The sequence below is a fragment of the Rana temporaria genome, chromosome 2, assembly GCF_905171775.1.
Source record: "Rana temporaria chromosome 2, aRanTem1.1, whole genome shotgun sequence".
NCBI classification, from domain to species: Eukaryota; Metazoa; Chordata; class Amphibia; order Anura; family Ranidae; genus Rana; species Rana temporaria.
Window position 1 is genome coordinate 241,774,049 of NC_053490.1, and position 24,251 is coordinate 241,798,299.

Consider the following 24,251-nt stretch of genomic DNA (forward strand, 5'->3'; position numbering starts at 1 on the left):
TCCACCATAATGATACCCATGAAGTTTGTCAGCAAGTACAAATGTATCCTTTACCAGAGTCGAAGTCATCTCTTGGAGCTCCTCTAGAGCCGAAACTATCGCTTCCTGAAAAAACAAGGCAATATTGAAATGAAATCTAATGCTGAAAAAGCAAGTTAATGCAGTTATTTCATATTTTTTTAAAGTGGAATTGGAGGCCAAATCCCAACTTCATCGGTTAGCCAATAAGTGTGAAAGAACAGTTAGCATAAAATAAAAAAAACGATGTCAACTGGAAAAAAATAAAGATTACAAAATTACTTTTTTTTTTTTTTAATCATTCTACATGAAAAGGCCACAGATTTTAAAAGGGTAGACATTCCGTTATGATTAGCAATGAAAGCATCACGTGGAAAACATTACACAAAAAGGTCAGGCAAAGGAAAAATTGCCCCTGCTAAAACAGGCTCTTACTTGAGTTAAACAACCTTTGGAAAGTTATTATTTTGCCAAACACCTGTGAAATAAACCAATTCTTGGAGGAAAGCTTGCTATATGTAGATTTACTTCCCTACTTGTGCGACAATAGTGTGGAAGGACAGGAACCAGAGAACATGCACTTCAGAATTGACTGAAGAAATAACAGTTTCTAAGTGCCGCTAGGTCAGATTAGTTTGGGGTAAACCTGAAAATGTTTATTAACTTTTTCTGAAACACTACATAAAGTTACAAACATTGTAAAATGGTTTGAGGACCATGTCCCTAGAAGGCTGGAACGGTGTAGCCTGAACTAAACTGTGATGTCCAAGATGTATCAACCCACAGCCAGGCAATATCTATATCTGCCAGGTTTCACACAAGTCTTCTCTAAGCCATGGATTCCATCTATGAGGAACGGTGTCATGCATTTGCAAGGAAATGACAGTTCACTCATTTGATTTTCTCCAATTCAAACCCCCTCACATGCCCTCTCTCCCTGATGCAGTAACTCTGAGCTCAGCACTTGAGAGCTCACTTCTGTGATGGTAAAGGTAAGCAGTAATGTCTAGGCCTCGCTTGGCAACATGCTGGGAGTATTCCAGTTAGGCTTCAGGAGGTACCTAAATGGCCTACACCTATAGCAAGGGCATTATTCAACTTTAGTCAGAGCTGCAAAGTTTGTTTATATCATTCAAAACCTCCTATTAAACATGTTGACTTATGAGGCTAGGGGGTGTCCTGCAAAGTTTGTCAAAATCTGGGGTCCCTTATATTAATAAACAATGTAGTGGCGATAAAGGATGTTTCAGGCATCCGTCATGGTTTTGCCTGTATGTGAAGAAAATCAATAGATATATTTTGTTCTACTCTGGTTTGTAGAATGTTTTTCCTTTAGCATCCAGTTTTGAGAACTGTTGGATGCATGCTGCTTTTGTAATGTCTCTACGAACACATACTGCTCTCGTTTATGTTCCGATTGTCAAGATGTATTTCTATATTGGAGGGAGAGGGAGAGCTTATACATGTTTCAAACAAACAGGTTTATATCTACAGATGCCTCATGTCTGCATAGGAAATTTTTTGTAAAGATGAGATATCCCTTTAAAAAAGGACACAGCGAAAGGACAGCACAATCTAAAATATAGCTTTTATTGCAAAACAAATCTCCAAGAGCATGCAGGTCATCTTTATCAAGACATGCCTTGATTAAGAGGACCCGAGTACCCTTGAAACATGCTTTGCAGGAAAAAGAAAAAAAAAAAGAAAAAGATAGAGATCTGACCTTTCCATTTGTTGACCTATATCATACATATGAAATCTGCCACGGCTTGATTTTATGAGACCGTGCATGGTCACCAATTTTCTGCATCGTGTAATAGCCAAATACATGCGATACAAAAACGATATCGAAGTTTATAATGCCAATATTCTGGAAATATTTGCACACAAACTCAAGTTTTCATTTTTATTTAAATTTGCTTTAAAACACACTTTACTGGAGTACACTACGGTTTGACTTTAAAATTACTTGCACATGAATTAGAAGCCCATCTATACATCTACAGAAATAGCCCTGGCTGTGTAAAAAACAGAGCTATGCTTTGAATACTCTAGCTACACATATAGCGCCTCAGATTGTGTATGTGTGTGTAATAAAATTACACACACACTTAATTAGGAATTTTTTTAAAGAATGGGAAGAACTCAAGATTAAAATTAAAATTCAAAAACACAACAAAACAAATCACCTCTGTCATCTGACCCTCCTTTCCTGAAACCAAAGCCACCTTTTTCTTGTTTTCTGCCCTCTGCTATATCCACTCTTAAGGAACGTTCACCTAAAAGCTAAACGGTAGAGAGGGAGAACAACGTAAGCAAAATTGAAAAAAGGGGGAAAAAAATAAAAACACACACACCAAAGATAACACAGGGAACTTACTGCACCATCATATGTCAAGGCTTCTTTAAGGGATTCCAGATCATCAAATTCTACATAACAAAAACCTAATTTAAAAAACAAAACAAGGTTATTAGGACAATACTAAAAGGTTCACATATTTGCATTACTTCATTTTACCTACAAAAGAAAGATGGCAGCAAAGAAACACAAACTCCTAAAATATGCAGATAAGGTAGTACAATCACAACAGGCACATCTGCATAAGTGTCCCAACAACTGTGCTCATGAAAAAAGAAAAAGAAAAGAAAAAAAAAAAAAACTGTCAAACTAGTCAGGGAACTTGATTGCAATTTAGTTATATGAACATGATCAGTGGTACCACCTTCAGCCACAAAGACTTCTAAAATACTTCTTTAGCTCATCCATGCCTGCCTGAATCCATAAAACTACTCTCCCTCACAAGAACCCATGAACTCTGGGATAGCCATCCCCATGTAACCACCCTCATTCCATTTTACCTCATAGGGTAAAAAAGACAAGTTGGCCTAGGTTTGGGTTAAAATGATTTAATCTGGGCGGTTGCAGATAAATTATTGTTCTGCCTAATGTTTTGGTAAAAGGACACCTGAAGTGTCGACCACTTAAGGACCGCCCCAAAGCAGAGAGAGAGATAGATACAAGGAGAGATTTTTTAATATATATATATATATATATATATATATATATATATATATATATATATATATATATATATATATATATATATATATATTACACACACACACACACACACACACACATAGGGATATTTCAACCTTTGCTCTCTAATCTCACTTCCATCCCTTCTGAGGTCCCTCTCTCCGTAACCATTTAGCAATTGGCATAAACCCACCTTAACCTGGTGTGAACCTTCATTTCAGTTCTTAGACTTTTTTACTTTCATAATTCAGCAATTATATATTAAGAAAAAGTTTCTCTTACATTTATCTGATATCATCGGAAACTAAGACACTCTAAAATCCTTTGCTAGCTTTTTACTAGTTCTTATTCAACTGATGTCTTGGTTTTATTGACATTCATTAATAAGCTCCTGTGTGGCAACTAGCTTACAGTCTTCAAATACAGTATTGTAATTTTGAAATGATGGCTTGTCCTCTTCTCCACCATGTTTACTTTGCCACTTTGAGAGTAATATGTATCTCTAGGTCTACTACTAGTTGATCTGTAACCATATGTTTGTTTTTTGTAAGTCGATTCGATTTTAAAAATATAATTACAATATATATATATATATCTTTTTAGAGATTTTTTTTTTTTTTTGCATATGCCATTCAGCATGAGTAAAATGTATTTGCTATTATACAGTTCATTTGGGAAATACACATGTTGAAGGGAAGAGTTGCTTGTATTTAGTACACAATACTCCATTGTGCTGCCAATACCATATCTATTTTTTTGCATGAATTTTTAAATTCAGCTAGTGCACGTACATGAAAATACATCGAGTTTAGCCTCCTGCACAGTAGCACTTAGACCGGTACAATGAGATTCAGCACTCTACCAATAGGTCCGTGCAGACTGGCTTAAGAATCGCTGCTTCAACTGAAAGTTTGTGTTTTGCTTGTAGAAGAAGCTCAATGTTGTCCTATGTATCAATGCACATTAGGACCATTACAGGCATCATTTAGAGACTGGAAAAAAGAACCCTTCTGGCTGGCATTTTTTGATTGGAGATTTCCGGCAGAAAAACAAAACAAACGCTAAACTCTCCTAATCTGTGTACAAAAATGCTTGATATGAGCATTTTTTTTCTACCAAGGGAACTGAAATCCCAGTGTGCATGGAGCCTTATGCATTACTGCATGCACAACAGCTGAAAGGAACAGAACAGTAAAAAAGTAAAAAAAAAATTACTCAACTGAAGCCTTGTTCATGCTGTCGTGTTGCGCTAATGCATGTATATTAAAGGGGTTGTAAAGGTAAAAAAAAAAAAAAAAAAAAAAAAATCCCTAAATAGCTTTCCCTTACCTCATCCTTCCATTTTGCTTTTAAATGTCCTTATTTCTTCTGAGAAATCCTCACTTCCTGTTCTTCTGTCTGTAACTTCACACAGTAATGCAAGGCTTTCTCCTGGTGTGGAGAAAGCATCTTGAGGGGGCGAGCAGGTGTGTCAGGACACCCTCTACTTTGCAGATAGAGAAATGAGCTGTGTGTTAGTGGGCATCCTGACACTCCTGCTCTCCCCCATCAAGAGGCTTTCTTCACACCAGGGAGAAAGCCTTGCATTACTGTGGTTGCTACAGGTTGCTTTAAAGGCAGCTTATTCATTTGATTGGAATGAATGGCTCCACATTACACCAACGCATATTACCAGTGCAAAGGGATCTTAGTCTGCAGCATCCCATTACCTGACAAATGTTGGGTAGTGAAGCTTGGACATGTATTACTTTAAATGTCCCCTTCTAAACTCAAAAATAAACCAGACATTTGCTTAACAAAAGAGTAGACAACGATCATTATATAAATCCTGTGTCGTCGTCGTCATCATCATCATGCCAGAAAGCTTGTTCAAACTGAATTACAGTGTCAAGGGCTCGCTTACACTAGCTTTTCTCTCTGATCTGCATTTGGCAGCGCCCACCAAAAGTGATAGCAAAGCAACACAGCTGACAAATGTGTGCACCTCCAGCTAAAGGGGAGCAGTAAAAAAAAGAACCTCAATCACAGGGGTTTGCCGCCCCCAACCGCTAGTGTGAATGAGTCCTAAAAAGGAATTAAAATATCTATTTCAGTATTTTTTGCTTAAAGCGGGAACTAAAGTACCACTGTAAAAAACTGTGAGCAGGCAGGCTTTCATTGCAGAAGACATGCACGGTGTCTGCAATAAAATGCCCCTATCTGCCTGTTCGCTGTGTCCCCTGGCACTGTAAACTGAGTGCCAGGCCAATCTCTTAGTGCTGGAATAATGGATGTAACGGGAGGGCCCGTGGAACCCAGAATCTCTTGGAAAGTATGAGAATACCCTTGCTACAGTAGCTCCACATGCACCTCCTATGTTTAAATCACCCTTTAGGGGCCGAGGGTGACTGAGAAAATATATCCTGGGACTACTTAAAATGGGACAGTAATACTTATCCACAATATCTCCCAGGATATATGTAAAATACTATTCTTGATTTGTTTGATTCTGAACTGAACATGTTAATTGAAAGAGGCTGATGTGTTCAACTCCAGCCACGCCACCTGTCTATCTGTTATGATGTAAATGAGTGCAGGCTAAATTCTAAGGATATTTTTATTGTGGCTTGTGCCAATTGACCCTGTATTGTATGAAGGAGTCCTGTGATAATGTGTATTGTAGTTTAGGGAGACAGCCAGGCTGCTTAAAGGGATTAGTTAATTCGATCTGGTCACAGGTGTATTTTCAGAGTAATATGAGCAGAATATGTATGCACCTCCTCTTACTGTATAGAAGCCTGTGGTCTCTCAAATATTGTCAGACCTGTTTGAACCTTAAGACAGAGCTTTGTCTCGTTATTGAGGGAGAATTATTATAATGGGTCTTGTTCGTATGACTTGCTGTTCGGGAATGGAATATCCTTAACGACTTTAAACCCTCTCATATTAGGGGTGCCGTTACAATGACCGCAGGAGTGATATCATCCCCCACCGGTCAATGAAGAAGCCCTGAAAACCAAAATGCAGTGGCCAGTGTAGGATCGTTGGACAGATAAGTATGGAGACTTTAGTTACGCTTTAAAGGAGGAGACAAATGCATGTCATACAATATCAAATAATGTCAAAACACAAGTTTCCAAAAACATAATCTTTATAACCGAAGAGGAATAAAGGAAGCAAGTGGTTACCTTTGAACTTATCCGTCTCCTTATCTCTGACTAGCCGCACACTCCTCACACTCAATTCTTTAAAGATTGTATCTATGTCTCCTTGTACAGTGTTGAATGGAAGATTACCCACGTACGCTGTGAAAGGTGGGTCTGTAGGAAGATCTTTCTGTTTGCGAGGACCAGGGCCAGCATCGCCACGTCGGGGCCTGACAAACACAAGACACATTTAAAGTGATACTCTACATAAAAAAAAAAAACACTAAACAGATTCAAACTAAGGGTCAAGTGTGCTTAGCAAGTGTATTGATTGTAAAAAAGTGAAAATGAGGTAGCAGGCTTCGCCATACGTGTATGTTTTGTGGGTTACCCATCTTGAAAATGGCAAAAGGGTTCATGACTAAATGAATGGAATAAAAAATAAAAATTTACCTGAGCCCTTCCAAAGACTTTTGCAAAACATGCAATTATTATAAAGTTATTAATGAGTTTAGGCTTGGGAATTCAACCCTTATGTAGATTCATAAGGATTCTGTTGCAAATAAAAAAATTAAAATAAAACCCTTTAACCACTTCAATACAGGGCATTTTCACCCCCTTCTTGCCCAGACCAATATTTAGTTTTCAGCGCTGTCGCAATTTGAATGACAATTGCGCGGTCGTGCGACGTTGCTCCCAAACAAAATTGTCGTCCTTTTTTCCCCCACAAATAGAGCTTTCTTTTGGTGGCATTTTATCACCTCTGTGGGGTTTTTTTTTTGCGCTATAAACAAAAGCCACAATTTTTGAAAGGGGAAAAAAAAAAAAAAAAAATAGGCGTACATTGATTGGTTTGCGCAAAAGTTATAGCGGCTACAAAATAGGGGATAGATTTAGTTTTTTTTACTAGTAATCGCGGCGATCTGCGATTTTTATCATGACTGGGATATTATGGCGGACACTTTTGACACTATTTTGGGACCATTCACATTTATACAGCGATAAGAGCTATAAATATGCACTGATTACTGTGTAAATGTGACTGGTAGGGAAGGAGTTAACACTAGGGAGCGATCAAGGGGTTAACGTGTTCCCTAGGGAGAGATTCTTACTGTGGGGGGAGGTGACCAATCGGTGTCCCCATGTACAAGGGACACACCATCGGTCTCCTCTCCTTGACAGGATGTGGATCTGTGTGTTTACACACACAGATCCACGGTCCTGCTCAGTTACTGGGCAATCGCGGGTGTCCGGCAGACATTGCGGCCACCGGCACATGTATCAGATTCCCAGTGACGCTGCGGGCGCACGCCCCCTAGTGGCTCTGGAAGGTGCAACGTCATATGATGTCCACCCAGAACAATAGGCTCATCGTCCCACAGTCATGACGGCGGGCGGTGGAGTAGTGGTTAAAGTGATCCTATCACTAGAGAGAAAAAAAAAAAATAGGGAGCCTGTAAAAGAACCTACTTACCATTTGTTGCTCCCTTGCAGAGCCAATGATGCCACAGTTGTCTTCAGCATCTGTATACTTCCGAGTATCAGATATCTGCTTCCCTACTGCAGTATGTTGTGGTGTCACCTACAGACCACCAAGTTTCTACTGCACCCCTGGGTGTTTACAGCATTAAAAATTGTTCCCCCCTAAACTAGAAGAATACACAGTGCAGCTTTGAGAACTTTTACAACCCCCAGGAGTAAATTGACGCTATTCTAACAGAAAGACATAGCAAGAACTAATCATACAGCTGCTGTGGCAGGGACATCACTGATAGCAACATGGATATTATTTGCCGTCATCATGCCGATGTAATTTTTCAGAGCACAACACTAACCCTCGCCTCTTTACAAATCAATCTGCCCAATCCAACGAAGGGTCATTATATAAAAATTAAAAAAAACTAGTTTGCTGTGCAAATGCCTCATTTACACGGTAAAAACTTATTATAAGTAGTGACATTTGTAATCTGTGTGAAAGGTCAGTTTCTATAGGTTACCAATAAGCCTGGGTTCACACTGCTGTGGTGCAGACACCACATGTAATTCACACAAGAATCACAGGACATTGCTGCTTGAATTACATTTAAACCAAGTATTTGTGTGGCTCAAATCACACCGCATTCGCACCAAACAAGTGCAGGACCCCTTTTTTTGTCCGCTCCAGAATGAGATCGCATTCTTCAAATCCTGCTGCGTGTTGCAAACCGATTGCAGTGTGTCGGTAATATATACTCCGCAGTTGACTCGCATGGACAGGTTGCAATTTAGATGCAGTGCGAATCTGCACCACATCTAGTGTGAACCTAGGGAGAATATATCGCTAACCAACATTCAATTCCAAGTGAAAATGGCCTTAAAACAGAGCTTCACTTTCGCAATCAACACTGCCCATTTTTAATCCATATGCTGCCATCATTAGTAAATGGATAGAAAAGGAAATCGTATTTACTTGTTTAAGGCCCTTTTCACATGGGCGCTCCGATGAGGTCCGCCTGTCAGTTTTTCAGGCGGATCGGATGCTCCATTCACCTCTTTGGAGCGGCAGTTTTTAGCAGCGATGTGTCTGCCAATATCCGATCCATGAAATCCAGGCGATCCGTTCTCATCTGATCTCTCATAGAGGACAGCGGGGCTCCGACAGGTCCACCTCTGCACAGCTCTGCTGATCACCACTGAGCAAGCTGAATCTGTATTACGGGCAGGCCCATATGAAAGGACCCTTAAAGTTTTTATTTTTACTCTTCTGCCGTTACTTCCTGGTTTCCAGGCCTAATTTTTTTTTTTTTTTTAGGCTCTATTATTTTCAATTAGTGATATAGCCAGCAAGTCTGGCGCTTGTAAATGATGCATCTGTAGGACAGCTTGTTCTTATGACCGAGATGACAAACGATTTACAATGAGCAGGAGTGCTTACAATAATCAGAATTTAGGTAACATTTTAATCCCAAAAAGGAAAAACCCAGTTTATACAGCATGAGCTGGAGTTTAGATTCAATTTGTGTATCTAAATCTTCTAGTACATCCAACACTGCCCCCCCCCCCTCCTAGACAGACAATGCTGCTATCCAAATGTTCCCCGTATTCCTTCATCCGTAAGGGAAGCCACCACAACTGAGTGCATGCCTAAGGTAAGGGTAGATGGATTCCAGAAAGTAAATGCTACATAAATTATCCATCTAATGATGGCCATGGCCAGAAATGCCAAGGGTTCTCGCCCCCTCCCTTGGGACTACATCAAGCTGACTAACCCCCAGCCAGAATGGCTCGGATGATGTGGGCAAGCTTACTGAGGAGAAACAGGAAGTGAGAAATTCAGACAAAGAAAAAAAAACATTTAGAAGGGAAATCGAAGGAAAAGGTAAGTGAACCAACAATGCACTAACTTAAAGGAACCTATTTAGAAAATAAAAAAAATGAACCTTAACAACCCCTTTAAAGTGTTTATTTTCAAACTGTCTAAGCAAATAACGAAAAAAAATTATGAAAAAAAAAAAACGTGACAACTGAAATTGTTTGTCCCGAAACCACTTTTTTTTTTAAAGACCGAGTACAAGTACCGATACTTTTTTTACGTCATGTGACAATGGTACCAACATGCAGCATTGATGAGGCAAAGACAGTCAGTAGCGCTATATAGATGTATCTCTATCACGCGCTTTGCAAGTGGAAAATGAGGGCTGGCAAGGAGCTGGGCTTCCTGTGAGGGGGGGGGGGCTAAGCACAGATGTCAAGTGGGGTTGATTGGGAGCCATTCTCCCAGCAATCGCCCCGGTGGTAGAGAGCATGGAGATAGAGAGCCGTGTGATCACCGATCGGTATAGCATGCTGTAACTGCTTACATTGAAACAGGGGGTGGGGGCAAGCACCGATGGCAAGCAGGGTTGATTGGGAGCCGTTCTCCCAGCAATCGCCCCGGAGGGAGAGAGTATGGAGTTAGAGGAGAGCCGTGGGATCACCGAGAGGTATAGCACTCTTTAACCGCCTCCTGCACATATACGTCGGCAGAATAAAACCGCAGAGGTGATTAAATACCACCCAAAAGAAAGCTCCATTTGTGGGGGGGAAAAAGGACGCCAATTTTGTTTGGGAGTCATGTCGCACGTCCGCGCAATTGTCAGTTAAAGCTACGCAGTGCCGAATGGCAAAAACTGGCCAGGTCCTTTAGCTGCCTAAAGGTCCGGGTCTTAAATGGTTAGGAGCTTATATAGAAACTGTCTCCGCTCTGCTCGCTGTCTCACACAGCCTTGCCTCCTCCTAACCCTGCGCCTGTGTTGGACAGAATGCGGGTACAATGCTGGAATGCATTCTGTCTATCACAGGCGCGGGGTCAGGAGGAGGTGGGGCTGTGAGGGACAGCAACCACAGCGGAGGCAATTTCAACGTAAGCTGTTACAGTGCGCTATACCGCTCAGTGATCCCACAGCTCTCCTCCAACTACAGTCATGATCCGGCCGACGTCACACTTCCTCCTCCCTGGCGAGGCTGCAATGGTGGGCACAGCAAGGCTGCATTGATCGGCGTGGCTGCGCTGAGGAAAACTGATAAAGTTGTTATTTATTTTTGTAACTTAATTCTGCATAAAAAATGTAAGTGTCATTTCATGAGATAATTTATGAGGGTGTAATTAGGGGTGGGGCAACTGGTGGCAAGTAACCTTTGAGGCCTGGCTAGTAGCTCAGGACTTGAAAATTTGAGCCCTGGATATCTGTAAATATATATAGGCTCTGGCCAATCACAGCGCCAGAGCCTGTGATATGCGGAAGTAACTCCAGGAGCAATGTCGCTAGCCGGTTTGGTTTACGAAGAACGCTTCTATCCAAGGTAAGCAATTCATAATGAGCCAGTATGCTATACATACTAGCTCATTGTGCGTTTGTCTTGAAGGGGTTTACAAGGACTTTAAAGCGGGAGTTCACCCATTTCTAAAAAAAATTTTTTTCTTCCCCTAGCTTCCTGCTCGTTCGGTCTAGGGGAATCGGCTATTTGTATTAAAATAGGTGCAGTACTTACCCGTTTTCGAGCTGCATCTTCTTCCGTCGCTTCCGGGTATGGTCTTCGGGAGCGGGCGTTCCTTCTTGATTGACAGTCTTCCGAGAGGCTTCCGACGGTCGCATCCATCGCGTCACTCGTAGCCGAAAGAAGCCGAACGTCGGTGCGGCTCTATACTGCGCCTGCGCACCGACGTTCGGCTTCTTTCGGAAAATCGTGACGCGATGGATGCGACCGTCGGAAGCCTCTCGGAAACCTGTCAATCAAGAAGGAACGCCCATTCCCGAAGCCCATACCCGGAAGCGACGGAGAGGATGCGTCTCGTAAACGGGTAAGTACTGCACCTATTTTTAAATAAATAGCCGATTCCCCTAGTAATAACGAGCAGGAATCTAAGGGGGAAAAGTGCCCTCTAAGGGTGAACCCCCGCTTTAAGGATGTCAAAAAAAGAAAAACTGAAAATTAATTGTTCACCAAGCAGACTGCTGCCAGAAGTATACAGTGCGAATGCTGAAAACAACCAAAATCTGTCCAGAAAGCCTCATTTTGAAAAATATGATCAAATCTAAAAAGTCACCTGTGCAAGTTCTGTAATTGTTTGAAAAATGGGGAGATTATCTTAAAAGAAAGATTAGAGTGTGTATGCTTAGGGTGCATTCACACCACGATTTTGTCATCCTTTTTTTACTCACGATTTTTGCTTTTAAATCGTCCAAATCTGTATGGCAAAACGGATCCATTCACTAACATTAATTAATTTAGGTCCCCAATTACATCCGATTTGATACGATTCAAAATCGTATCAAAAAACGTGTCTGCCCACGATTTTTGGTCCCGATTTGAAATCGTATTACAATCGTGTCCGTTTTTTTTTTATATTGTGGTCAATCTAAATCGTACTAAATCGGATGACTGTGCGATAAATCGTACCCGATTTGTTATGGAGGTCCCCGCAAATTCAATAACCAGACCCTTTAGGTCTGGTATGGATATTCAGGGGAACCCCGCCGTCAATTAAAAAAAAAAAAAAACGTGCGGTTCCCCCTAAATATCCATAACCAGACCCATTATCCGAGCACATTGACCTGGCCGGCCGCAGAAAAGAGGGGGGGACAGAGTGCGGCCCCCCCCTCTCCTGAACCACACCAGGCCACATGCCCTCAACATTGGGAGGTGCCCCCCAAAGCACCTTGTCCCCATGTTGATGGGGACAAGGGTCTCATCCCCACAACCCTTGCCCGGTGGTTGTGGGGGTATGCGGGCGGGAGGTTTATCAGAATCTGGAAGACCCCTTTGTACGTCAGAGGGGGCGGGGTCACGTGACGGGTGTCCCTGCCTCCTCTATATAAGTAATGTCACACAGCCCCAGCGCGTCATTCCGCTGGGCTGTGTCCGGCGATGAGGAGGTCGGGGATGCTGCGCTCCGGATGGATCTCCTCAGCGCTGGATCGGAGAACACCCGGCCGTCGCAGGATCTTCTCATTGCGGGAGATCAGCCCTCGCAGGATCAGGACAACGCTGGAAGCCGGGAACGAGTGGTTTTTTTTTTTTTTTTTTAATAAAGGACTTTATTCTTTGGTGTCAGTGTGTTTTTTTTACAATACTTTTCACTTCCTTCGTGAAATGGTAGAGGTACAGTGTACCCCATTACCATTTCACACAGGGGGGGGGGTCAGGATCTGGGGGTCCCCTTTGTTAAAGGGGTCTTCCAGATTCTGATAAACCTCCCGCCCGCATACCCCCACAACCACCGGGCAAGGGTTGTGGGGATGAGACCCTTGTCCCCATCAACATGGGGGCAAGGTGCTTTGGGGGGCACCCCAAAGCACCCTCCCAATGTTGAGGGCATGTGGCCTGGTGCGGTTCAGGAGAGGGGGGGGCCGCACTCTGTCCCCCCCTCTTTTCTGCGGCCGGCCAGGTCAACGTGCTCGGATAATGGGTCTGGTTATGGATATTTAGGGGGAACCGCACGTCATTTTTGTTTTAAATTGACGGCGGGGTTCCCCTGAATATCCATACCAGACCTGAAGGATCTGGTTACGGATATTACCGGGAACCGCACGTCATTTTTTTTTTAATTGACGGCGGGGTTCCCCTGAATATCCATAAAATCTTCTTTTTCCCAGACATTATTTAAAATCAGGATCCGATTTTTTAGTGAAAATTTTGACATACGATTACATACGATTTTGTCACATACGATTCCATCCGATTTAACTGTCCGTTTATCGGATGGTAAAATCGTGGTGTGAACCTAGCCTTAGAATAGCAATCTTTTTGATGATAAATTAAACCAAAACAGTCTAACATGCAACTACCAGATATACATGAAAACCTATCAAACCAGAAAAGGATCTTTGTCCAACTTAAAGTGGTTCTAAAGGCAGTTTTTTTTAATCGCATGTATCAAGATAATAATAAAAAAAAACAAAAAAACTTCTGCAGCCCTCCCAATACTTACCCAAGCCCCATCTCGATCCAGTGATGTTGCAGGAGAGACTCAGCTATCCAGGACTCTCCTTCCTGATCGGCTGAGACACACAGCGGGCACCATTGGCTTCTGTTGCTGTCAAAGTCAGTAAACCAATGGAGGAGAGAAGGGGGGCGGGCCGAGCCACGGCTCTGTGTCTGAATGGACACACAGAGCTGCGGCTCGGGTGCCCCCATAGCAAGCAGCTTGCTGTAGGTGCACTCGGCAGGAGCCAGGAGTGCTGGCGAAGGACCCGAGAAGAGGAGGATCTGAGAAAAAACACTGCACAGAGCATTCAAGTATAAGGCCCCTTTCACACTAGCGGACCGTATGTCTGCTTTTTCATCCATCAGTGTGCGGATGAAAAAGGGACATACATTGGTCCCTATGAGATCGTGGGTATCAGCGGATAAACATCCGCTGACACCCGATCTCGTCCGCCTACGCATTCCTCCGATTCTGCAGATGGAGGAAAACCCTATTTTTCCTTGGGGAGTGCGGAGAAAAGACAGGGCGGTCTCTGCACAGTGTGCGATTTTTTTAATAAATAATAATAAAAAAAAAAAACGGTAGCAGGACGACTCTAGCGCCGGTCCCGAGAAGATGCGGGCAGGATTTTTTAGGCGAAGCCGCGGCTTCGGCCTAGTCCACGACGCGACCCTTTCCCGGAATCGCGGCTGACAGACTTTGCCCCTGCACACCCCAGAGAGGCTTATCAAGACAGGAGAGACACAGGAGGGCCATTTGTGAGGGTCTGCACCCGGTAATAAGAGGATTTTTAGCGCCAGTCCTGGGGGGGGAAATTTTTTTATTTTTTGAAAATATTAATCGATTTGACCTACCAACTCTATTTTTAAATCAGATATTTTTTTTTCCCAGCCCTAAGTCTTATGACTTCTGTCAGTGTCTGGTTAAAGCAGTAACAAACCGCTGTTTTTTTTTTTTTTTTTAAACCTGCAAGGCAATGACCTAATGTGTTAGTATGCATCGCATACTAGCACATTATGTGAAACTTGCCTTAGAACGAAGTCCTCCAGTGCAACTATCACCGCTTCCATCTTCCAGTTTCACAGACTCCAGGCTGTGTAAGTAGCTGGAATCACTCCCACAGGTTGTTTACGGCACAGGACTCTGAAGGAACGGCATACCCCTGTGGGGTTTCTTGAAAGCGCATGCGTCGGTGATGTCACCGCCTGCATTTACAGTAAATCTCGATATTTACAGTTCCTACCAGGCAAGCCTGATTATAGGCTTACCTAGAGGTAAAAAAAAAAAAAACATACCAGGAGTTTACACCCACTTTATAGTTTGTAGGAAGAGTTTTCATTGTACTCTGACTAACCTATGAGGCTGCATGACCCCTGACACCCAAGGGGAAAAAAATAAAATATAAGCAATACATACCAAACTGAGCATGTGCAGCAAGCCCCCAAGGCTCTGTTCTATCAGGTCATGTCACAGGGATGTCAAACTAGTGGCCCTCCAACTATTGCAGAAACTAAGTCCCATCATGCCTTTGCCTGTGGGAGTCATGCTTGTAAAACCCCTTTCACACCAGGGTGATTTTTTTTTAGGTGCTTTAGCGCTGGAAATAGCCTCTGCTAAGCACCTGAAAACTTCCTCTCATTCATTCAAGTGTGACTTTTCACACGCGGACGTTCCGAAAAGTCCTGCGAGCAGCATCTTTAGGGTAGTTTGGGAGAGCTGTATTTAGCGCTCCCAAAATGTCCTGCCCATTGGAATGGGTAGCACAGGGGTTTTTAACCCCTTCTTTGGGGTTAAAAGCGCCACCTAAACAGCGCTAAAGCACTGCTAAAATTAGCGGTGCTTTTACATAATTACATACAGTAGGTGAGGTTGAAAAAAAAAAAAAGACACAAGTCCAACCTATGTGTGTGATTATCAGTATTACATTGTATATCCCTGTATGTTGTGGTTGTTCAGGTGATTATCTAATAGTTTTTAAAAACTATCAATGCCCCCGCTGAGACCACCACCTGTGGAAGGGAATTCCACATCCTTGCTGCTCTTACAGTAAAGAACCCTCTACGCAGTTTAAAGTTAAACCTCTTTTCTTCTCCTTTTAAATGAGTGGCCGTGTCTCTTATTAAACTCTCTTCAGTGGAAAAGTGTTATCTCTATTGTGGGGTCAACCGTACGGTATTTGTAAATTGAAATCATATCCCCTCTCAAGCTTCTCTTCTCCAGAGAGAATAAGTTCAGAGCTCGCAACCTTTCCTCATAACCAATACCCACAGAGGTTCTCCCCCCAAGTGTATAGATTGAATTCATATTTTTGCCACACAAACGCATTATTTTACATTTTTCTACATTAAACCTCATTTGCCATGTAGTTGCGCACCCCAATAATTTGTTCAGATCTTTTGTGCCAACACAGCCCCAGTGTGAAAGGGGTCTAAATGTCAGCCTTGCAATACCTCATGGGACTTGGAGTTCTGCAACTACTGGAGGGCTGCCAGTTTGACACCTGTTCTATCAGGAGATGGATTGGGGACAGTGGAAGAAGGGGAGGATAGAGAAGATAGGATCAAACAGCCTTTTTACACAATGCAGAGGACTAACCTTAGATTCCACAGTGAGTATAATGAGCATGCTTTACTGCATATACACACTGATTTTTACTGTTGAGGGTTTAGTAACATTTTAAAGTGGATGTAAACCCGATTCGTGAAATTTGAGCTGGGCACATATATATGCAGTGTTTTGTGATCTCTCTTCAATGAGCTATGTTCCGTAGCTCTCTCCTGACCCATTTCTCTATTATCAGCCTGATAACTCCTGACAAATTCTCGGACACTTTAGATAAAAGCAGCCTGACATTTCTGTCTGGGGAGGTTGCTATAAATAAATTAGCAGGCAGCTGGCCCTGTTACAAAACACCTCAGAGTCTCTGCCTATGATGAGAGGGGGTGTGTGCTTTTCCTCCAATCAGCAATTTTAGCTATCTTGGCTGTATGCCCAGACATCACACTCTGTTACACAGAAAGATTAAAATTTAACACGATCTGAACTTTCTATAAATGTGAAGACAGCAGATTTACATGTGAAACTTAGGTAGGGAGATTTGGCTCATCTCTGTATCATCTCAGGCTGGGTGTATGGAGGGTTTACATCCACATTAAGGCTGCCATTGATGGCTCAAATATGGGCTGATTCCTGTTAGTATTCAAGCTGGGGATGGGCACCACATGGCTTTGCAAAAGTTGATTTCTCTATTGACTTTTGCTGTAGCTGCTGGCCAAACCGTGGCAGCATCCAATCATTGTTGGCGCATTCTGAGGGCTGTGAGAACACAACAGCTTGATTAGGTCATCCACATGGTTTGGCATGGATGGGAGAATCCATTAAACCTAAAGAAATGGGTAGTATAGAACCTCACTTTATGGGTGCTCTGCAGAGGTGCCATCACTCTGGATCCAGGGGTAGAATGAGGTTCCCAAACCTGGCAAGAATGAAGTGCAGCTCTTTGCAGGGGATTTGGGCTGCTTGTGTGTCTTGTTGGGGGTGCTGATCTCTCCCAGTGTCCTGTGAGGGGGGCCATTATTGTTCTACAAGCAGATCCTAGGATGTGGAGTAATGAGAGCACACTGTTGTATTGGAGGAGCGGTGGGCCGTCGTGTTAGGCTACATGCACACTAGGTGTATAGAACGAGCAGCATTAGGAGGGACAGAGCAGGCCTCACGCCCCATACTAGCCCTGACCCCCCGAGTCCTCCTACGTGCCGTACTACACGTGTGATATGTGAGCCGTCTATGGAGCCACACGACGGCCCGTCTCCCGCTCACTGGGCCTCACGCTTCCTTCTCCTCACAGGCCTCACTGCATGGCCCAATATGGGTGCGCCGCCACCTCCCGTGTCCTCCAATATGTCCTCCCTCCCCTGAGCCTTTCTCACCCTCTGCTTCCTCCGAAGCTACTATAAGCCCGATCGTCGAAGGTATCGTAATCCGCCATTGCTGCTGTCTCCTCTTCGCAGCCAAAGCGGCCAGGCTGCTAGGACCCCGCAATATAGCACACTCAGGGCTGTCCGTGCAAGTGCCTGCAGTCGTCTGATAATGTGCTGCTGTGTCGTAAAGCAGTGCCTCGTACACGCCTCACCAATGGTGTGAGCTCAGTCCTTTCTTGTCTCTGACTGCTTTGGCACCCAGGACTGTTTACCTTTTTAGTCATGGTGTCTCTGGAACTCAATCATTTCCCTGGAATTGGGATTAATAAAGTTATCTGAAACTGAATGCTCTCCTGGCAAGAGTTCCTGAATTCCACTAACGTACAAAAGTATATATAATAAAGTATACGTCCACAAATGGTTCTCGGGTGTGTAAAGTCAAAACATTAATTTTTTTGGTTTTAAAATTCTTGCATGTGAGGGCATACCGGGACACATGAGGCGCCTGTCCGCTTTTATATTTACCTCAGCTAGGATTTCTATTGCACAATCCTTGAGGTTATTGTAGCCATATTAGCGCACTTGGGACAGAAATTGAGTACTGTCCGTGATGCTTTTTTTTATTTGCACTACATATTTCAGGACAAGCTTTTGGTGTATGTCCCCTTCTTCAAGGTCCCAGCAGTACTCACAATCCTGGAAGTCCACGATTCCCTTTGACCTTTTAAAGCGGTTGTAAACCCATTACAACCACTTCAACCTATAGGTAAGCCTAGATTAAGGCTTACCTGTAGGTGCAAGAAATATCTCCCATACCTAAAAGGTTTAGTAGATATTTGCAAAAAATAGCGGCACCGATGTCTACAGCGCATGCGCCGTAGACATCGGGCGCAGGCGCACTGAGCGTGCCGCTTCTAGCAGCAATCATGCCGTTAGTGGCGGCACCGTGCACATGCGCGGGAGTGACGTCATCGCTGCTCCGGCCAGTCACAGCGCCGGAGCAGCGATACCTGGAAGTCACGTCGGGTATCATGGCGGCGTCGGAGGAGGCAAACTAGGGACACTGCAGGGGCTTCGATCTCAGCATGCATACTAGCTCATTGTGCCTTTGTCTTGCAGGTTGTCTTTTTCTTTTTTTTTTTGATGAGAGGGTTTACTTCCTCTTTAACCACTTCGGCCCCTTTCACACATACGGACCATTTGTCCGTTTTTCCTCCATCAGTTGACAGAAAAAAAACAGACATTAATGTAAGGTGACCAAATTTAAAATGAAATCCGGGGACATATTTTTTCTTTACTAGTAATGGCAACAATCAGCGACTCTCTGCCCGTCGCCGCCCGCCTCACAGCCTCTCAAGTCTTACTCTTCGGGGCCCGGCTACTACTGGATGGGGAACGGAGGAAGATCACTCCGCCAGGGAAGGCAAGGAGATAGGCAGGTGGCTGGCCAGGATTTGAGCCATGCGCCCAAAACTGAAGAAATATTCCCTCCGCTCCGACCAGCACATGATCATCAGAAAGGGGCACAGATAATGGGGAAAATACAACCCCCCTATGCTAGTAGGCATGGCAGAGCGGGGGGGTGTAATTCAAATGTTTTTATTTTAATTCGCCACTGACTGTCTTTGAAATTGCCCCTGCACCCTATTAAATCCAATCTGGGGACAAAACTAGGGACAGACTTGGTCCGGGGACAGTGTCCTCAATCAGGAGACTGTCCCCTAAAACTGGGGATGTCTGGTCACCCTACATTAATGCATTCCTATACAAAAACAGATGACACCAGTTGATCAATAATTTGCATCTGTTTTCATCCGCTTCCGTCAACAGTGAACAGGTAAAAGTCCTATTTTTCATCCTTCAAAACAAAGGAACAGACAAAAAACAGATGTTAGCAGGCGACATGAGTCCCCCAGGGTTCTGTGCTGGGACCAATCCTATTTCATTTATTCATAAACGACCTGGAGGATGGGATAAACAGTTCAATATCTGTATTTGTGGACGATACTAAGCTAAGCAGGGAAATAACTTCTCCGGAGGATGTGGAAACCTTACAAGAAGATCTGAACAAATTAATGGCATAGGCAACTACATGGCAAATGAGATTTAATGTAGAAAAATGTAAAATAATGCATTTAGGTGGCAAAAATATTAATGCAATCTACTCACTAGGGGGAGAACCTCTGTGGGAATCTAGGATGGAAAAGGACCTGGGAGTCCTAGTAGATGATAGGCTCAGCAATGAATTGCAATGCCAAGCTGCTGCAAGCAAAGCAAATCAAATTTTGGCATGCATTAAGAAGGGGATTAACTCCAGAGATAAAATGATAATTCTCCCACTCTACAAGACCCTGGTCCTGCCGCACCTGGAGTATGCTGTCCAGTTCTGGGCACCAGTCCTCAGGAAGGATGTACTGGAAATTAAGAGAGTCCAGAGAAGGCAATAAAGTTAATAAAGGGACTGGAAGAACTTATGCCTTGTACACACGTCACACGACCAGTTTTCCTGCCATGAGAGCTTTTGGATGGGAATCCCGGCCATGTGTATGCTCCATCGCAGTTTTCCCGACAGGAAAACCGTCAGAAATCCCGGCTGGAAAAAAGAAAACATGTTCTCTTTTTTCCCGCCGGGATTCCCTGCGGTTTTTAAGCCAGCAGTTTCCCTGTGGGAAACACTGCGGTGGAGCATACACACAGCCGTGTATCCTGACTAAAGCTCTCATGGCAGTTTTCCTGTCGGGAAACCCGACCATGTGTAGGGGGAAAAAGCTACCGAGCAGGTTCTCAGTTTTCCTGACTTTTTACCGCCGGGAAAACTGATCGTGTGTACAAGGCATTAGTTATGAGGAAATGTTACGAGCACTGAACTTATTCTCTCTGGAGAAGAGACATTGAGAGGGGACATGATTTCAATGTAGAAATACCGTACTGGTGACCCCACAATAGGGATAAAACTTTCCCGCAAAAGGTTTAACTTTAACCACTTCCGGACCACCGCACGACAATATACATCGGCTGTTTGAAGAGGGATATCTCTGTTATGGCAGCAGCTAGCTAGCAATTTTGAAGCGTGACATGTTGAGTATTCATTTAATCGGCGTAATATTATCTTTCACATTATAAAAAACAATTGGGCTAACTTTACTGTTGTCTTATTTTTAAATTAAAAAAAGTGTATTTTTTCCAAAAAAAGTGCGCTTGTAACACTACTGCTCAAATACGGTGTGACATAAAGTATTTTTAATGATCGCCATTTTATTCTCTAGGGTGTTAGGAAAAAAATGTATAATGTTTGGGTGTTCTAAGTGTAGCGAGCAGCTGTTTTTCTCTGCTGGTCCTGCTTTAAATTTAGAGGATAGTCTGAGGAATAGTTATCTCTGACGGATTTGTTTTAAAATTTGGGCCTCTGTTCCAGCCATGGCTGTACTGCAGGTGACCGCTATTGTTGTCTGGGGTGTGGGTTCTACCCCAGGCCAAGGGTGGCAGCAGTCAGATCATGGTGTCTTGGGTATTCTTTCTCAGCAGCCAATCAGTGGGGGTTGATCGCCTCGCTATGCATGCTGGGGGAGAGTGTTTAAGGGACAGACGTCACTGGTTCTGGGTCGTCGTCATCCGCCCTGGGCAGTCTTCCCACCACCCCTGTGTGTGGCTCTCCTGGCCGGGGGTGCGCGTCCAGTGTTCCTGGTTTCGGAACCAAGTTGGTCCGGAGTCGTGATCTGCCGGGTAGGCCCAGTAGTCAGACTGGGTCTACATTAATAAAGTGGTCCAGGCTGTGCTGTCTGTCCTAGAGGGAGGAAGCCACTGAATAAAGTACCTGTTCTGGAGAGCACCGATCACGAGGCTGGTACACTCAGGGGAGGCCTAAACTTAATTAAAGGACACACGAATACTGAAAGGCCGAGCAGTGGTCGCCTGTCAGTTTCCTGAATTCACAAGTAATTACTTCAAGAAGACATCCGGGTGCTTAATCCTAACGTGAGAGGATTCTGGACCGAATGTATCTCCATCTTTGGAAAGGTCGGTGGCAGAGACTGTACCAAAGTTCCGTGTGACGCCCTGGCTGCTAGGACTAGTGAGAGAGGCCTATCCAGGGGCACAATACCCACTCTGGCTAGAGCGGCGACGAGAGTTTATGACTGGAAGCAGGAGTGCTTCTGATTGAGTTTTACACCTGAACCCACTACTTATACCCTATTTCACCACTTCAATCTATTGTTCGTTCTTTTACCACATTCGGTAAATAAAGCAAAGAAAAGGGAAGGCAACGTGTGACATTGACTCTTTTCCAGCTCTCATCAAGCACCCTAGATGGCGGAGAAGTAGAGGTAACATGCCACCCAAAATTAATCACCAGCTCCTCTGGGGTAGTGCTACATAAGTAACTTTCCAGCAAAAAATATTGTTTTTAACTGCGTAGAGGGTTCATTACTGTAGGAGCTGTAAGGATGTGGAATTTGCTTCCACAGGCAGTGGTTTCAGCGGGGAGCATCGATAATTAAAAACTATTAGATAGGCACCTGAACGAGCACAACATACAGGGATATACAATGTAATACTGACATAAAAGCACACACGCATAGGTTGGACTTGATGGGCTTGTGTCTTTTTTCAACCTCACCTACTATGTAACATCCACTTACATCTGTTTTTAAACCCTTTTTATTCTTCCCCCCTCTTTAGCTTGTTGCTAAGGAGGGGGCCAGGAAGCCGGCCGCCGCATCCTTAACAACCAATGAGTCACCAGCTGTCAGCTGAATGTTCCATGCTGACAGCTAAATGTAAACAGCCGGCAAAGAAAAAAAACATGAGTTGCTCTGCCCCCCCCAAAGCACCTTGCCCCCATGTTGATGGTAACAAGGGCCTTTTCCCGGCATTCCCTGGCATCCCATCCCTGTGACTGAACTGATGAAATGAACGGTTCTTATGTGTGAAAGGGGCCTTAAAGTGGATGTAAACCTGAAAAAAAAATTTTTTTATGTCACAATGTAGAGTATAAGATTTTCTATCATCTGTGTCCAGTTTTGCCACACAGAGCTAATCCAGCTCTGAGCAATCCTCTTTTAGTGTTCAGTGAAATAAAACGGACTTACAGAGAAAAACCTTAGGGCCAGATCCACAGCCAGCCGCCGTAACTTAAATATTCCCATTTAAGTTACACTGCCGAAAAATTTCTACCTAAGTGCCCGATCCACAAAGCACTTACCTAGAAATTTTCGGCTGTGTAACTTAAATTCGGCCGGCGCAAGGCGTTCCTATTCAAATGGGGCGAGTCCCATTTAAATTAGGCGCGCTCCCGCACCGGCCGTACTGCGCATGCTCACGACGTCATTTTCCCGACGTGCTTTGCGCGGTTTTACGTTGCGCCGGGTTTTGAGAATCGCGACGGGCGTAAAAAAAAAAATACGAGTTGCGGCGGGAAAAAAAAATGTTGAAAAAAAAAAGACGGCGACGCGGGATAGAAGGGTCTACTTTTACAAGGCCTAAACAGTTTATGCCTTGTAAAAGCAGCCCTAATTTTACGATTGCAAACTAATACTTACGGAGAAAAAAAAAACGAAGCTGAAAAGCTTTGTGGATCTCCGTAAGTGCTAATTTGCATACCCGAAGCAGCATTTCGACTCGAAATGCCCCCAGCGGCGGCTGCGGTACTGCATCCTAAGATCCGACAGTGTAAGTCCCTTACACATGTCGGATCTTCTGCCTATCTATTGGAAACTGATTCTGTGGATCAGTTCCAAAGATAGAAACAGGGATACGACGGCGTATCAGTAGATACGCCGTCGTATCCCTTTTGTGGATCTGGCCCCTAGTCTGTTCTGCCCCTTTGCTGTGAGTGTCAGGTTATTTACATATCTCACGCACTAGACTGGAGACAGGCATTGTTTTTTAATTCCCACCCCCACTTCTTTTCTGAAGTCATGTGGTTACTTTTCTGGATTTTGACTGGATGTTAGTGATCATAGCGGAATTTTGTGTAAGGAATAAATAGGGAAAAATCCATGTTGACAAGTAGAGTGTAGAGGAGGGCGGGGAGTCTACTGACATCACAAATCCACCCACAGAGCTCCAGACAACAGACCTACCCACAGATTCTGCAGTTTTTCATTTTTTACAACAGACAGAGGGAAAACATTTGACAGGTAAGGATACACGCAGGAGGCATGTATATCCTTATAGATCAGCACTATGGCAGTAGTTTAGAAAGAATGAGAGTGGGTTTACATCCACTTTAACCTGTTGCCGACTGCCCCACATACATTTACAGCGGGGGGCGGTAGCTCCTCTGCACAGAATCATGTACCTATATGTGATTCTGCACTTCCAGGTCTGGGGCTACCCGCTCCCCGCTCCCAGGCACCTGGTGTTCTGCCAGAATAGCAAACCCAGCAAATTAGGTAACGGAAGTGACGTTCTGTCAACTGCACATGCATTCCACTGCAGTGGCGGCTGGTGCTCAAAATTTTTGGGGGGGCGCAAACGAAAAAAAAAAAATTTGCAGCCTCACTGTGCCTATCAAATGCAGCCACTGTGCCATCAATTGTCACCACTGTGCCATGCCATCAAACCAGTGCTGGCCCAAGACATTGTGCTGCCTGGGACCAAGAATGAAATGCTGCCCCCCCCCAAAAAAAATTACGCCAACCAAAAGGCCCCCACATTCATTATTTTATATCATGGTAACTAAAGGGGACCTGCTCTAT

At 43.8% G+C, this 24,251-nt stretch overlaps 1 protein-coding gene across 2 annotated transcripts in view; it reads right to left on the reverse strand.

Annotated features, from left to right (window-relative positions):
• The window catches only part of EIF4H (eukaryotic translation initiation factor 4H), a 31,673-nt gene extending 13,950 nt beyond the window's left edge, over nt 1-17,723 (reverse strand). Inside the window, exons 1-5 of one of the 2 annotated variants that reach the window (XM_040336705.1) lie at nt 17,560-17,722; nt 6,226-6,413; nt 2,399-2,463; nt 2,208-2,304; nt 55-105 (exon numbers count right to left, since the gene is read on the reverse strand). In XM_040336705.1, coding sequence (XP_040192639.1) covers nt 55-105; nt 2,208-2,304; nt 2,399-2,463; nt 6,226-6,413; nt 17,560-17,618 — 460 coding nt within the window. In that variant the 5' untranslated portion in view covers nt 17,619-17,722. Of the gene's footprint in view, nt 1-54; nt 106-2,207; nt 2,305-2,398; nt 2,464-6,225; nt 6,414-17,559 lie in introns of both variants that reach the window. The other variant, XM_040336706.1, reaches the window with a different exon arrangement.
• Between the last annotated feature and the right edge of the window lie 6,528 nt (nt 17,724-24,251).